This window comes from Xiphias gladius, chromosome 10, assembly GCF_016859285.1.
Source record: "Xiphias gladius isolate SHS-SW01 ecotype Sanya breed wild chromosome 10, ASM1685928v1, whole genome shotgun sequence".
Taxonomy (NCBI): Eukaryota; Metazoa; Chordata; class Actinopteri; order Istiophoriformes; family Xiphiidae; genus Xiphias; species Xiphias gladius.
The window spans coordinates 3309612-3326581 of NC_053409.1; the positions used below are offsets into that span (position 1 = coordinate 3309612).

General features: G+C 39.3%; 1 protein-coding gene across 1 annotated transcript in view; it reads right to left on the reverse strand.

The window, feature by feature from the left end:
* Nucleotides 1-5292: 5292 nt before the first annotated feature.
* Nucleotides 5293-16970, reverse strand: part of bcl11ba (BAF chromatin remodeling complex subunit BCL11B a) — a 54861-nt gene continuing 43183 nt past the window's right edge. The window contains exon 3 of the mRNA XM_040136449.1: nt 5293-9352. Within this exon, the coding sequence (XP_039992383.1) occupies nt 7350-9352 (2003 nt within the window). The 3' untranslated portion in view covers nt 5293-7349. The remainder of the gene's footprint in view (nt 9353-16970) is intronic.

Below are 16970 nucleotides of genomic sequence, written 5' to 3' on the forward strand. Positions count from 1 at the left end.
ATCACTGTGTGTCATAGTAACCCTGTGTAATTGCACAATTCCCTGATCTAAAGAATCAGTACTTTTACTGAAGACTTAAAACTTAAAATGGGTATGATGTGGTCTCAGATTTATTTAATCACAGGAGTAATATGCAGTTAAAATAATCACTGGTAAATGTGTTTTTACATCATCGAGGAAATATCTGAAACAATTACAGACTTTAATAATAGTCTGATAATAATAATAGTTTAAGCCAGTTTCTCACTTGTCTGTGGGGGCAGCTGTGGCTCAAGAGGTAGGAGCAGGTCATCCACTAACTCGAAGGTTGGTGGTTCGATTGGTTCCTCTGGTTCCTCCAGTCCGCATGGCGAAGTGTCCTTGGGCAAGACACTGAACCCCAAATTGCCCCTGATATATCATCGATATGTGAGTGTGTGTGAATAGGTGAATGTGGGTTGATGTGAGTGTCGATAAGACTAGAAAAGCGCTACATCGGTGCAGTCCAGTCATACATGGCTTTGAAAGGAAACAGAAAATACAAGAGCCGAATAACAAACTGAGATGAAGGTGTAACATCACATTACCATAATTAGCCGGGCTAAAATAAATTACTTGTTCATTTCAAACCAATTCAAATTCAATTCGATTTATATATCAGGGCACTTCATGTAGATCGTTGTCTTTCTAGTTATATTTACAGAGACCCATCATTCCCCCATGAGCAAGCACTTGGTGACAGGGGCAAGCAATAACTCCCTTTTAACAGGTAGAAACCTTGAACAGAACCTGGCTCCTAGCGGGCAGCTGCCTGCCTTGACAAATTAGGTTAACAGAGACGGGGAGAAGGGGCGAAAAAGATAGGGAGAAAGAAAGAGAGAGGGGGGAAGCAGTAGGAAAGACACATAGCATAATGCAGGTTCCACATAAAGATGTATAATTACAGGAGGAGAGAGGAGAGAGATGAGAAAGCACAAAACTATGGGAGAGAGATGACGCCAAGTTAGTAACAAGCATTAATAGGATATGAATATATATGTATGGAGAGAGGAGCTCGGTACATCATGGGAAGTCCTCCGGCAGTCTAGGCCTATAGCAGCATAACTAGGGGATGGTTCAAGACAAATCTGAGCCAGCCTTAAATATGAGGAAGGTTTTAAGCCTACTCTTAAATGTGGAGAGGGTGTCTTCCTCCTGGACCCAAACTGCTGGATGGTTCCACAGTAGAGGACCTGCTGAAGGCTCTGCCTCCCATTCTACTTTTGGAGACTCTAGGAACAACAAGTAAGCCATCATTCGGGGAAGGCATTGATCTAGTGGGGTAATAGAGTACTATGAGCTCTTTAAAATATGATGGTACCTGACCATTATTGTAGGTCAGGAGGAGGATTTTAAATTCTATTCTGGATTTTACAGGGAGCCAATGCAGTGATGCTAACACAGTAGATATATCTCTTTTCCTAGTTCCTGTCAGTACTCGCACTGCGGCATTCTGGATAAGATGGAGAGTATTTAGAGAAGCATATATAGGGTGAATAGAATTGATCCAAGCCCAGAAACTTGTGGCACTCCGGGACTAACTTTTGAGTATATGGAGGATTTATTGTTAATGTGTACAAACCGAAATTGATTTGATAAATAGACTTGTTAACAATCCTAATACATCATGCTTGGGTGGAGATAAAATAAACAAAGTTCTCCAGAAGGCTTCTTTCTAGGGACTGTGCATAGCTGATGTACTGTTGTGATAAGCCATTTCCAATTTGCAGAGCTTGCGTCTCTGTCTAAAATACTCGCCCACTTCAAATCATCCTGTGCAGGGTTTTGTAGCTGCAGCTTGTTTTGAACCCATGCTTTTATCAGGCACAGCCATTTTTGTGATGCGCCGTTATTGTAATCAGTGACGCTGGTTGTCGGGATGAGTCGCCCAAGCCCTAACTGACCGTAATTTAATGTTTGTCTTTTTATGTTTCTCGAGAACCACTTATCAAAGAAACTTCACAGGCAATACTGCACTCCCTATGGTCCTCAACAATACACAATATGGAGTTTGAAGTTGATCGGTGGAGCAGTTGTTCAAAAATTCAAAGGACAGACAGATAGAAAGAAAGACAGATGGACAGACAGACAAGCAGAGATTCCTCCATTTATATTTAGATGAGAGGAGATCATGTGATTGCCATTACTGAAACTCGCCTGAAACTCGACTCTACCTGCTGATTCAATATTCCTCCTTCTTATAATGTATTCAGCCTCTCTTCCACGTTCGCCCAGCTGCACCTTGTTGCACCTGGTTTGTGCCAGCACATGTGGTCACCAAAATTACCAAAACAAGTTGCTGGACATGCCCACTTGTGTTTGCTTCTGTCTTATTTCAGGAAAACAGAACCTATTGTGTTGATGTGCTGAGGTTTATTGTACATGGTCTGATAAACGTAGTGTTAGAAATGTTTTCACTGAAGGTTTCATTTTTCATTGTAAATGCTCTAAAGGAATTCAAATATGTAGTATATGTAGTATATGTAGAAACATATCTTGTTAATGACTACCATGCAATGTGTAGTTATTAACAGGATACTAGTAAATGATGATATGTTGAACTTTACTGTACATGATTTAAACTGGTCAACACTATCTGATAAACTTGAAGGTTAAAAATGTTTCAGATATTGTTAAAAGATAATTACAATATGCGCATAAAGGTATCATGTTAGTGACTCCACTGCAAAATTTTGATGTGCTAAGATGTACTGTATATGGTTTGAACTGATCAAAACAATTAAAAAATAAACTGGAGGCTTACAAATATTTCAAATTTAATTACAAATACAGTTTATGAAAATATACTCACAGTATATGAATAAGTATATGTATATGTATTAGTATCCTGTTAATAGCTACACTATGCAAAAAAAAGCAGTGTAATTAAAAAACAGTAAATTGTGATGTGTTGAATGGTTTAGATTGGTTAAAGCAATCTAAGTGTTCAGTGGACTCCTTTGCTGTGGTTGTACGTATTTCTGTATTTCTGTGCTGCCAATGCAGTATATTTTTTTAACAAATAAAGAAGATATAGACATCAGGACTCTGCATCAGATGTTTACTGTAACCAGCCAGTGGTTCATTGTCTGCATCTCAGTGACATCACGGAGAACACAAACAGCAGCCCGTGAGAGTCAGTTTATGAATTTATCTAAAGTGACAAACAGTATTACATCCCTACTCCAAAAAGCCACACCCCAGCCACAGCCCCCCAACCCCTCTGCATTTAAACATTACATATTAAAAATGACATTTTCTCAACTTCATTCCAACACCACTTTCCATTTTTATCACTATTATTCAATACAAACATGAGGAAATCTAAAGTAATCTGTCAATATGGAATGTGGAATTGATTAGATTTTGACTGGAAGGACCTGGAGGGAGAGCCAATAAAAACAGGAAACAAGAAAACATGAGGAAAAGTGGTTGACAGTAAAAGTCTCCTGTCATAAGAAAACTATTAAATGCCACTTTACTGAATTAGTTTATGCGTCTTTTGGAGAGGTAGCTTTCAGGGTTTTATCTAATCTCCAAGCTTTTGCTTTAAGCGTAAAAAGCATTTAAAGAATGAAACACTAGTTAGGTTGCTTTTTTCTTCATCACCTCAGCCCTACTTTGAATGGCTGATGGTCATATGATGGTAAGTTTTGTGTTCAGTTTCAGTAGCAGTAAATGTGTTTGTTGATAGTATGTAGTCTCTGTTTTCTGTATTGAAAAAACGTTAGTGCATAAATAAATATTTTAGATTTAAGTTGTAATTGTGCTTTTCCATGGTTCCTTTCTGTCAGATCAGCTCAAAGAACAAAATGAGACAAACAGGCAGAGAATGGAGAATTGTAACAGCTTGTATTTGTGCTCTGTTCTCATGCTGAGAAATATCAACGGGGGAGGCATGTGCCTGAAAACTGACATGAAGATCACAAAGGTCAAACCAAAGACTCCCCTCCCCCAACCCCCTACACACAGGAATTCACTGCCAGTGCCAGTTAGAAATCACCAACAAATGAAATGAAAAAAATGTCAAACTAAATAAAAACAGTGTAGTAATAGAAAACTATGTACAACCAATGGTGCCGTAAACAAAACATTGACTTGTGTTTTTGTCACTAAAAGGCCATAAAACAACCTTTTTTGATCCCCCTCTGTACAATATGATTAATTACAACAGTAAGTTCATCAAGTTCTGTTTATCCTGCCCAGTGACAGAAAAAATGGATCGTGGCAGCCTGTAAGTTGTATCTTGTCACTGCAATTAAGTCTCCCTCCCCCTGCACCCAATATAAGAGCAAGACGTTCCAAGGTACTCAGAGTACCCTTTTCACAAAGGGTGCACATAGCCTACAAGTTAAAAAAGACAAGCTCCTTAGGAAAGATAGCAAGTCCCTACACATGTATTTAAAACCATCCATGAAGAATAATCCATTCCAGAAGAAGAAAAATAGATACAAGTCAGGATTCTCAGTGTGATTTTCCTGAAAAGCAGAACCAATGTTCCATCGTTTCTAAGGAAAAAAAACCTCCATCAGTTAATGGAGTACCCACCCCCACCCAAGCTCCCCCACCAAATCGAAGTGTGTTACAGCTCAGTCATTTTTAATTCATTTATTTTTTATTTCATTACACCCAAGGCAGAATAAAAGTTACTAAACTTAAGACTTTTACAGTTACAGTGACAAAAACAGTTTAAGAGACCCACAATTTAAATTGGACTGCAAAATAAAAAATAAAAAACAATATTTTTTCTATTTTTGTAAAATGCCCAGGCATTCTCCAATATTACAAATACTGGTATACTTTTACAGTAAACAAGAAAAATGTAATATATATTCATATATATTTATATATTTACTAAAACCCCATCACTAAAAAAAAAAGAAAAAAAAAAAAGAAAGAAAAACAATATACACATTGCCACTATGGCATTCAGAGAAACTTTAGAAGCAAACCTGGAAAAAAAAAATACTTGTTTGTTCAAAACACACATACACACAAATATTATTTTACCCTTGTAATTGTTTCAATACTGTAAACTTATTTTAAGACAGAGTGCACTAAATTCTTTTGTTTTTTTTAATTTCTGCAGTTCCTGATAGCTGTCCAGTCTCTTCCTTGACTTTTTTTGTGGCTTTTGTTCACTCCTGGAAAGTTCTGTTGAAGGACAGACATGCCTTTACGAGTGAAGAATTTGAGGAATTATATATATATATATATGTATATATATGTATATATATATGTGTGTGTGTGCATTTATATGTACACATGCATACATATATACACACACAGACACATCAGAATTGTGCTGGGTACTCCTAAACCTAAACTCAGCATTGTTTCATTTGTATTAATTTAAGTAATTCTTTTTAAAGTTACCAAAATTATTGTTTCTTATTCTTGTTGAATTTGATGCTTCATTAAAAACTGTTGCATTTGTCTGAGACAATAAATAGGAAGATCATTATTCAAGGCACACTCATGTCAAATTGAATGGCAGTACAAAAACTGTCACAGATAGTTTTTTATTTATTTTTATTTTATAGTGCCAGCATTGGGAAAGCCAAGCCTATCAACTCTGGGCACTTCAGTGTCAGGAGATCCCAAGCTCTAGACCCTTTAGTACCATTTCTGTCCCGCTTTCTGTGTGCTGGACAGGAAGTCTTAAGTGTGGGTCTGTTGTTATGAGCTCTGAATTTTTATATTGACAACATTAAATCAGATCTGATTTAAAAAGTAAAAAGTGCCACTATGAATGAAAACTGGGGTTATGATATTTAAAATTACAAAAGGAGCATGGGCTGAGCTGGTGCTGCTTGTCTTAATATTAGTCTTACTATTTCAGCACACAATTACACATTTTCCTCTTCTACACAAAATTGTCCCACAAATAACAGTGAAACTCTGAAGAATCCTTATTCCTGGAGAGGTGACTTCATTAATCAGATTATACAATTAGAGAATCATAATAACAATACAAGTCAAAGTTTACAACTAATGTAATTTCAACAAATTGTGATATATTTTAGCACAAAAATGCATAGGGGTGTTGATTTTTTAAAAATTTCGACAATAAAATGTGAGACATAAATTTTCTGGAGATATCCAGTTATAGTGGTGACATCTGCCGTGTATTCACATACATTTAACCCTCTCTTAACTAATTTGCGTTATAATTAGAAGCTCTGACTTCAAATATGAGTGTGTACACTGTAATAAGGGATAAAGCTTGAATATTAGCCAGAGAGGGGGCAGAGGAAAACAAGATGACATAACTGTGCCTAATTATTTCGACATATGATGTAATGGAAATGCCTCTGGAACATAGGAATGATTAGATAAATAAAGATTAGTAGTATAGCTCACCCTGAGATGTCCCTGTGCTCACTTTCATGTCTCGTTTTACCATCTCTCTCTATGTATACTCGTCTTGCATGGCTTGATGCTCAGTTTACTCCTAATAAATAATATAGCCTAGCTCATATGGCTTCATGCAACATATAATACAGTGATGTATGAATGTCGGTAAGATGGTAGTATGTGGAGGGGGGTGTGGAAAGCAGAAAAAACGAGGAATGGTTGTCATAGCGTTGTCAGGCCTTGGTACTACATACCAGTCAGCAGCTGCCTTATCTAGAATTTGTTTCTTCTGGCTGGTTATGGTGTTCTCAGGAGGAAACCTCTTTGATTTTACATCTGCTGTCAAATATGACACTCAGTGCTACGTATCCAATTATATTGACAGTTCATGCTACAATGCCAAAGGATTGTTGTCCGCGTATCGTCATCACACAAAATAAACTAATTCTAGTATTCTCAGTTTACGCCACTTCAATTAAGATTGAATTCAGCTTCTCTTCAAGAAATTACATGTTTAGATTAATATACAATTTCCTACATGTAGCGGCCAAAAAAGTTTACTTGAAACTTTTGTTTTCTAAAAAACTCTCAGGATATCATGTGGGTTTTTAAAAAACAGTAAAGCAAGGTCAAAGTAAAACAAATTTTAAAAAATGCCTAAATAAAAATGTACCTGCACATGCCAAAATACAAAATCCAATAAATACAGAAATTATTGCACAGTTAAAGGCTCCACATATGTTATAACTCAACTGACTGATTGTTTAAAAAGGTAACGCCAAATGAGGCAGTTTAGACAGCTTCAATTGGTGTTAAGATCTCTGTTTTCACTTTTTTCTCAGTTGGCAGTTTCTTAGGCAAAAACACAAAATTAACCAAAATTAATATTTCAGAAAAAGAGTATCCAGCTACCCCATTTTGTTTTATTTTTTAAGTCAAAGTGTGGCGCAGAGTATAGAAATATGAAACCTGCTTTAGGTTCTCTCTGCTTGTTCAATTTTGACCTCATTGGTCATCAAGTGTTCTCCATGCCACTTTTTCATATGTTTTTCCAGAGTGCTGTAGACGCTGAAAGGCATTTGACAAATGTCACAGCGGTAGACCTCCTTACCAAGCTGGCCATGTGTCTTCATGTGGCGTGTGAGCTTGGAGCTCTGAGCGCAGGCATAGTTGCACAGCTCGCACTTGTAGGGCCTTTCGCCAGTGTGACTGCGCCGGTGCACCGTAAGATTGCTACAGTTCTTGAACACCTTGCCACAGAATTCGCAGGTGTCACACCTCCTGCCGTCCTTGGAACTAGGTCGGCCTGGGCCAGGGCCTCCACCCAGATGAGGTGTGCTGCCCCCACTGGCAGTGCCGCTGCGGCCCGACAGGCCTCCATCCAGCAGGTCACCCGGAGGTGTTGAGAACCGCAGACTGCCGTTCTCTGATGAGTGCTCAGAGGAGGTTGCGAAGGGAGATTGTCTGGAGTCGGTGAAGCCTAGGAAAGGGTCTTTGATGAAGTGGCGTGAAGCAGCATAGCCCACCAACCACTGGGAGTAGACGTTCTCAGAGGGGATGTGGGATGCTGGGGGAATATCCAAGTCTTTCTCAATCTTGATCCTCTTAGTTGAAGAGTTGGACAGGCTGGGACTGGTGATGGGGGTGGGCTTACGGGGGAAGAGGCCTGAGAAAGAGTCACTAGAGCCACAGTTCCGGCCATTAATGGTGGTCCTCTCTTCCTGCTGGTGGTGGTCCATCTCCCCAGCCACTGAGTCCTCATCCCCAGTGTCCCGCTGGCCATCTGAGCCCCTCTTGGAGAAGGGCATCCTTTTACGATTGTCAACTATCAAATTATTGTACTGCTGTATAGAGTTGAGCCCCCCGCCTTCTACCATCTTCTCAAGGGTGAGTGATGACTTCTCCTCTGAGGGCGGTTTAGAACCATTCTCCCTGTTCCGGAAGAACTCAGACTCCATGCTCAAGTTGGATTCTGGTCGACTCTCATTCTCAAGTTCCTCTTCCTCTTCCTCCTCTTCCTCCTCCTCATTGCCTTCCCCCTGGAAGTCCCCATCGCGATTCTTCATGCCCTCACCTGTGACGTCACTGGTGCCTGGCTCTGGGGAGCTTGTGGTAGACAATCCATCATCTGAGCGCCCCGTCAGGGATCCAGCCTTATGCATGTGGGTCTTCATGTGGCGCTTCAGCTTGCTTGCCTGAGAGCAGGCGTGGTCACACAGCTGGCACTTGTAAGGTTTTTCTCCAGTATGGCTGCGCCGATGCACCACCAAGTTGCTCTGGAACTTGAAGGTCTTACCACAGAACTCACAGGACTTGATCTTGTTCTGTGTCTGGGGAGGGGTGGTGCTGTTTGGGGGCATAGGTGGGAGGGGAGGCGTGCTCAAAAAGGGCGATTTTGGCCCAGGCTGGAAGGGGTTTGGGTTTAGTAGTCGGTGCATAGGGTTGCCCCTGCTGGGTGACAACGGTGGTGTGGTGCTGTTGGTGTTCCCTGCCAACTCACGTAAGCGTCTGGAGAAGTCCATGGACTGAGACTCCATGGCCATGGGCGTTAGCCGCATCACCCTCTCAAAGGCACTGGGGTGCTGGGAGATGAGGCCCATTTCCTCTGCACTAAGGCGTTCCAGCCGGTGGGGGTCCAGGTGGTGGCGGGGAGGTGGGCTGACGAATGGAGGCGTGTTTGGGAGGCGGTTCTCCATGAAGCCTGGGGGAGGCTCCCGGAGCAGAGGACCCGTCATCCTTAGGAGGTGGAAGGGATTGTTATCCCCAAGAAAGTTAGTGAGGGGGGACTGCGGGATTGAGTCGTTGCCCATGGGCGGAGGCATAGTGATACGTGGGGTGAGGGCTGTGCTGGAGGGGTTGGACTCCAGGTAAATGCGAATGCCATGGGTGTTCTGGGCATGTTGCAGCAGGAACCAGGCACTGGGGAAGGGCTGCTTACATGTGGTACATATATAGCTGGAAGGTTCATCCCTTCCACCTGTAACAGACAAAGAAAAAAATACAGTACATTAAATATTTCAGCTGAGACCTACTCATGTATACTACGCCCCTTAGTACTTGAGTCAAAGATGGACAAGCATGTCTGAAATAACAAGCATTTTTTAATTACAAAATGAAACACTGATGTTATTAGGTCAAAGTAAACTCTACTTCATTCATGTTTGAAATTGTCAGTAAAAATAGCTTTTCTAATAACAGCTTATTTGCAGTGTGTAAACTTTTGGCTGAAAGGCAGTGAGATGTGATAAGTGTGTGTGCTTCACACTCTCTCAGTAGCTCGAAAGGCCTTGGCTCATCATGTTGTCTCATAAATGAAATGTACTTATCGTTTTTTTTGAGAATTGCATTTTCACAGTTACACTGGATTGGCCAGCACTGGATCAATGTTTTAAGAGGTGCTTAATCTCTCACTAGTACAGAGTGAATCTCCCACCACAAACTACCGAATTATTATAGTGTGCATGACTGTGTGTGTGTGTATCTGCATCTGTGCTTACTCGTACAGTAAGCATGGTGGTAGATGTATGATTTTGGAAAACTGCGAACCCTTCCAATCAAAAAGTCTGTAATGTATGCTGAATTAGAGATGACAAACTCATATTGGTGAAGATGGAGAATGTACAACTTGAAAAGTTATTTAATATAAAACTAATCACACACTAACAAATAAAGGTCTTGGCTTTTTGTAGGAAATAAAAGAGAAATCAGGGGGGAGAAAAAGAGATAAATGAGTGTATGAAGAAAAATACAAATAGATAGCGAAGAGTTATTATAGATATGCTATACGTGGTTATTTTTATAATGTGGGCTGCAAAACATAAAAATCTGTTTATCACTTCAACTGCTCACCTCGGACTGTCCCAGCATTTAAAAGTCACAGACTTGTTTAGAACCTTACATACTGACTACAATCACAACGACAGAACAACATCCACTTGTTATTAATTTGTCAGTCAATTCTGGGAAATAAATCACCGACAAGGACAAGTTATATTAATAATATAATTTTGTGAAGACTTTCTCCGTTCTTTGATTTTAAGAACTAATTAATGCAAATGCTTTAATGTAACACACACATACACAAACATATGCAGGATCCCGTAATTCCAAAATAACTTGTTACCATGACACAACCAAGCTTGATATTCAACTAAAGTCCACTTAACAAGCTGAGGAGCACTCCTATGGGTAGTATACTGGGGGGTTGGGTGGTTGGGGGGAATAATGGTAATTGTGCTCTTGTTCCTGTTCTTATTTATTAAATGGAAGCTTATAGTCTTGAACTAGTACACAAATTTCAGATACTAGGGTAAACATAGGCTGCTGTAATTGTATCACTTATTTGTGTGGACGTGTGTGTGTGTGTGTGTGTGTGTGTGTGTGTGTGTGTGTGTGTGTGTGTGTGTGTGTGTGTGTGTGTGTGTGTGTGTGTGTGTGTGTTTGTGTGTGTGCATGTAAGACAGAAACACAGAGAGAGGAAAGAAAAGATGAAAGTATCAATGCAGAGTCTGAGGAGAGAGTGTGTTTTCTCATTCAGTCCCACATATACACAACACTCCATAAAACATGGGTCTCTACATTCCACTAAATAAAGTGATGAGCAGTTCTCTCTCTCTCTCTCTCTCTCTCTCTCTCTCTCTCTCTCCATTTTTTTCATATGGAAATAGAAAATAATGGGGTGATTAAATAGAGTCATATATTAAAGTACAGCTGACATTAGAATTAGCATAATGTGCTTTCGCCTCAGGCTGCATACTTTAGTAGCCATCTGCGCTGGACTCCCTTCCCCCAGGAGGGCGCGCACACACACACACACACACACACACACACACACACACATGCCCACACAAATAAGTGAAACAATTACAGCAGCCTATTTTTACCCTAGTATCTGAAATTAGTGTACTAGGTCAAGACGAAGTTTGGGCAGCTATTATTGTTAGAACATTGCATTGAATTCCATTCATTGTGGACCATAACCTTAACCATAACCAATTCATGCCTAACCCTAACCTTAACTTAACCTCAATTCACACCTTACCCCTAACCTTAAGCAGGACCTCAGAAATGACGTTTTGCCTCATTAGGACCGGGCTTTGTCACTGTAAGGACTGCTGGTCCCAACAAGGGAGTGTTTATACCAGAAAAGGTTCCAAAGAGGTAACAAAAACACACCTCTCCCAAACAAATACCACTACCCGCTCCTTCCACTGCAGCCAGAGAGAAATGGCGTTTCAGAGCAGAAACACACACTCTCACACACATATCTCTGACTCACTCACACACACACCCCTCTGCTCTTAATTGTTGGGCAGAAATGAAAATCAGCTGCCCCCCCCCAATAACTTCTGTCGGCATACGAGAAGTTAGAAGTTGCTGTCCACTATAATTAAGTCAAAAGGCTTTACAGGACTGAGAAGTGAACAGCTGTTCTGCCTCTTGCCTTTCCTCCTTAACACACACACAGACACACACACACACACACAGATGAGAGGGGCAAAGAAGTTTCAATGAGAAGAGGTTAAATGTTAAACTTTTATGTCTAATAGGAAGAGATTACTGAGTTGCTGATTTTTTTCTACTTTTTTCAAAAGTCAGAAAGATGAAATATTGCTGATATATTACGTTTTTACAGATATTTGATTAGGCTTTCACATGCATTTCAACAGAATTGTTATTTTGTAGAAAATATTGTATGAACTTTCAAGCTTTGAATATGTTGGATTTAAATTAACTATATGTAACTTTGATACTTTTATTGAATTGGTTATATTTTTTGCATTTTGCATGCATTTAATTTCAATTTTTGTTTTAGGACATTTCCAGGCAAGCAGTTAAGGGAAGAAAAGTGGATGTAGATGAGTGAATAAATGTATTAAATAGAATATGCTTCTCATAATAGTGCATTCTGATATAAATGCTAAAAATATTATTTACATACAATGCACAAGTCTGAATTTATCTGTATGTTTAGCGCAAGAAATAACCACATCCATTTAAACACACACACACACACACACACACACACACACACACACACACACACACACACACACACACACACACACACAGTTTGAATTATGATCCACTGTATGTGTACTGTGACTGTAAATGCATATACACTAGGTCATAATTCAAACTGTTTGTGTGTGTGTGTGTGTGTGTGTGTGTGTGTGTGTGTGTGTGTGTGTGTGTGAGAGTCTGTGTGTGTGCGTGGAGGGGGCAGATGCTCTTTACAGCTCTGCAATTTTGTATCAATTCACTTTCTGTTCTCATCCAGCTTTCTCTTTACAGAAATATTAACACTAGAAGAGTCCATGCTTTTCTTTACAGATATGAGGCTAATGAGTTTAAATAGATGACTAAACGGAATTTAGTGCTGCCATGAAAAACTTGTCCAAGCTTTCTATATGTTGCGTTAGGACCTGTTATTTACCATGACATCCCTGCTTTTATATTAGCTGTCTAGTTATTCATCATTCAAGTTAATGCTACCTCATCCAAGTAGCAAACTTCCTTTTTTTGTGTCCTTTTAGGAAATTCTCTGAAACATCAAACTCTTCACTCAAAGCTGTAACTTAAATGTAATGTGTATGAAACACATTTGCACCTAATTTACTCTTATCAGACATTTAGTTTTGCCAGATTAATGAAGCTGAGCATGATGTTCTGTGCTGCATAGTGCTGTATAGACATTTTTCACAGCTGAAATTTTGACTTGTTATAGCGGATGCAGTATAATGACTCTGTTCCTCAGAAAAGCCCCAGTACATCATGTCAGTAAGATACGACAATTAAAGTTATAACTGCTAAGCTCTACTGAGAATTGTTATGTTGTAATTATGTAGAATTAATGTAGAATTAATTAAAACAACAACAACTGTAAAACATTAGTGTGAATTATTTGGATAAAAAACAGAAAAGATACAACATTTAAAAATGCGTTAGGTTGTGTTTAAGCTTTAGAGACAAACAGGAAGACAAAGAAAACGCTGACACACAGTTGGCTAGCCAGCACAGCTAACATAACAGTTATTAAAAGTTATCACTGCTTAAATATTTCAATAAAACACAGATTTATGTAAACTCAGCTAAGATGTAACTTCTGTAAACAGTGATAAATGAATGAAGCCACAAAAAGTTCAAATTAGCTGCATTATTACTTGTTGCTGAAGTCTTGCTTGTTTAGAATTAGAATAATGAATGCATTTATGTACTACAGACATAGCTGATACAATATTTTGGATAAAAACAAAAAAAGCATGTGTTTTTAATGTAAAAATGTCTCAAGAACCTGGAGCTCTAATTGTCCGTGGTAACAGCGTATTTGTAAGTGGATATGAGCATTATTTCAAAAGGCATAAAATATTCTATACTTATGTTACTTTACTCAGTTGATTTTAAGTTTTACACAATATTCAGTTTTAGTCAAAATACAGTAGGCTAACTCTATCCTAGCATCTCATTATAATGCTATAAGTGGAAGTACAAGAAAATATTTCTACAGTTTTAAATGGATATAAATTTCACAATAATTGGTTATAAATTGGCAAATCATTTATTTTAGAGGACCAATAAATCCTCCATACACACATGCTCAAAAGGGTTTTGATTTTTGAACATGAAAGCAACATTTCAGACACAAAAATAATCACAGAAATAAATAAAACATAAAGGTGCTTATAAAGAGTGACTTCAGTCTCGCAGTGAGGAGACTGTTCAAAACCATTCTTTGACATATCGCTCTCTCTCTGTGTCTCTGGTGCTTTTTTAAGTCTCTCACTCTATCAGTGGAAGTGCAGTCTGGCCCTTTGTGTTTTGTTTGGATCACGTTCTCTCTCACACACATGCACACATATATGCAAGCACCCACAAACACACACACACACACACACACACACACACACACACACACACACACACACTGGCAGCACAACCTGTTTGGACAAGTGTGAGTGAAAAGGAAAATATGTGCTGTCCTGGAAAATAAATACTGTATTCTTTTTTCAACATTTCTTTAAAAGGGTCTATAATTATATGGACCCCAACACACACACGTTTTGACAGCTGAAGTTGTGTCACTGCTGACAAAAAAATGTGATAATGTGTAGTCACAGTGTGTAGGAATTATAAATACTACAGTGGTGATTGTGACTGTGTGTGTGTGTCTGTGTCCTCCAGCAGCAGCCATATGGCGGAGAAACATCCAAACAGAAACAATACGCAGTGACAAACACACTGACATCCATGTCTCCCTCCTCATCCCTCCATCCTTCAGTAGCTCTTGATGCTTAGTATTCTCTCCTGTGTGTTGCTCCTTCCTGGTTCAGTTTCACACAATATAAAACCCTCATTACTGACTGATTCCAGTTTTCACTATGATTCAATTTGCCATAATTACTGTGGCTGTTGCTAATAAAAAAGGGAAGCTAGTGAATGGCTAGAAATGTGGTGCGAAGGTCAACTGGCAGTTAGCGGCGTTCATTTTCATCTCAGTGTATTCATCTGGGGCAGCTAATGGCCTAATTTTCTCCCCCTCACTCCTCAATAAATATTGCTGGAATTACAGGTTAAATAGCTAAATTAAATCACAGCTATTACAGATGAGGGAGGGAGAAAGAGAGTCAGACAGAAAATAGAGGACACAGGGAGTCAAATAAGTACAATTACAGAGGAAGCGCAGATTGCCTCAAAGTGTGCTATTAATGTCACCAGTGTTGGAAGAGCGCCGTCGGATTATTGCGTCAAATTATTATAGAGATCATTTTTCTTTGTGGCCGGCGGCAACGGAGAAGACAAACATTGAGAGAGTGGACTGACTGATCATTAATCTTTAACTCCACTTGCATGGATGCTTTAAGATTCAATTTACAGTTTCACTCTTCTTCATATTTTGTTTCCTCTTAAATTGGTCCTGTTTCTGTAATGATTTACTTCAAGCTTTATTGCTTCTTGATCATGAAGATGAACTGTAGACAAAATTCCATCAAATGGAACATGATCCGAAAAGCTCAGTATAAGGGTTTGAAAAAAAAAAAACAAAGCTTGGGAGTGAACCTTGAGTTAATAACATTTAACAAAAGTTTGACCAAATTATTTAAACACATAGAGACAAACGGCTCAAAAGGGAAGTATACACCTGTGGCTTGTTTTAAGGGATTTGCTGAAAAGTGCAAAAGATTTTCTCAGAAGAAACTGAGTTACACAAAATCACCTCATTAAATTACTTGAATTAGTTAACTTGTCTTAAAGGGGCCTGGTGTTCGAACCTAGCTTAAAGACCGACATATTTTCAGTGTTGTGTTTATGTGGTGGATTTTTTCTACATTTATGTGTTTAATCAAATGTCATGGAGAATGTCATGCTGCCTGTAACATCATTCAGCATGATGGTTTGGTGGTGGGTCAGTTATGGTCTTTGGAGGCATATCCATGAGATCTCCCACAGATCTCTACAGGCTAGACAACGGCACCCTGACTGCCATTAGGTATCGGGATAAAATCCTTGGACCCATTGTCAGACCCTACGCTGGTGCAGTGGGTCCTGGGTAACTCCTGGTGCACGACAATGCTCGGCCTCATGTGGCGAGAGTATGCAGGCAGTTCCTGGAGGATGAATGAATTGATACCATTGACTGGCCCCCAGGCTTGCCTGACCTAAATCCAATAGAACACCTCTGGGACATTATGTTTCGGTCCATCCGACGCCGCCAGGTTGCACCTCAGACTGTCCAGGAGCTCAGTGATGCTCTGGTCCAGACCTGGGAGGAGATACTCCAGGACACCATCCATCGTCTCATTAGGAGCATGCCCTGACGTTGTCAGGCATGCATACAATCACATGGGGGCAATAGACAGTACTGAGTACCGTTTTGAGTTGCTGCAATGAAATTTCAGCAAAATGGACTAGCCTTCCACATCATTTTTTCACTTTGATTTACGGGGTGTCCTTGAATTCAGCCCTCTGTGAGTTGATCATTTACATTTCCACCAAACAATGTGGCATCCTTTCGTTGCTAACACATCACCCAGTCCATATCGGTATAGATATCCAGCATGATTTTTTTCCCCATTGAGATCTGATGTGTTTTCAAAGTGTTCCTTTAATTTTTTTGAGCAGTGTATATCAGCTATGGGACCCAATAGCAGGTTAACCTGGCAATGCATGAGACTAAACTGTTCACGTATTAAAAAAAAAACAACAACAATTTGTTTATAATTAAAACTGCAGTCCTGGTTGAAATTATTGGCTCCCCTGAATATGATGTACAGATTTTAGAATATCTTAAGAAATAAATGCAAATCAACAAATTTTGTATAATCATAATCATAATTTAATAAAATGTCCAAAGTTACTGACAGTAACAAAAAATAATATCTAGTGAAACAAAAAAATAAAGATGTTTATTGGCACCCTTTTGATTAATTTAAATTAATTCCTCAAACAAACAAAAAAACAAATAGGACTCACCAGCACTTAATTTTTCGGTGTTCTAATGACCCGAATTAACCAATTGTGCTTTTACAGCATAAAAAGGGGCTGATAGTTTCCAGTTTCTTTTTCATGATGGCAAGGACAAGAGAGCCGCCTGAGAG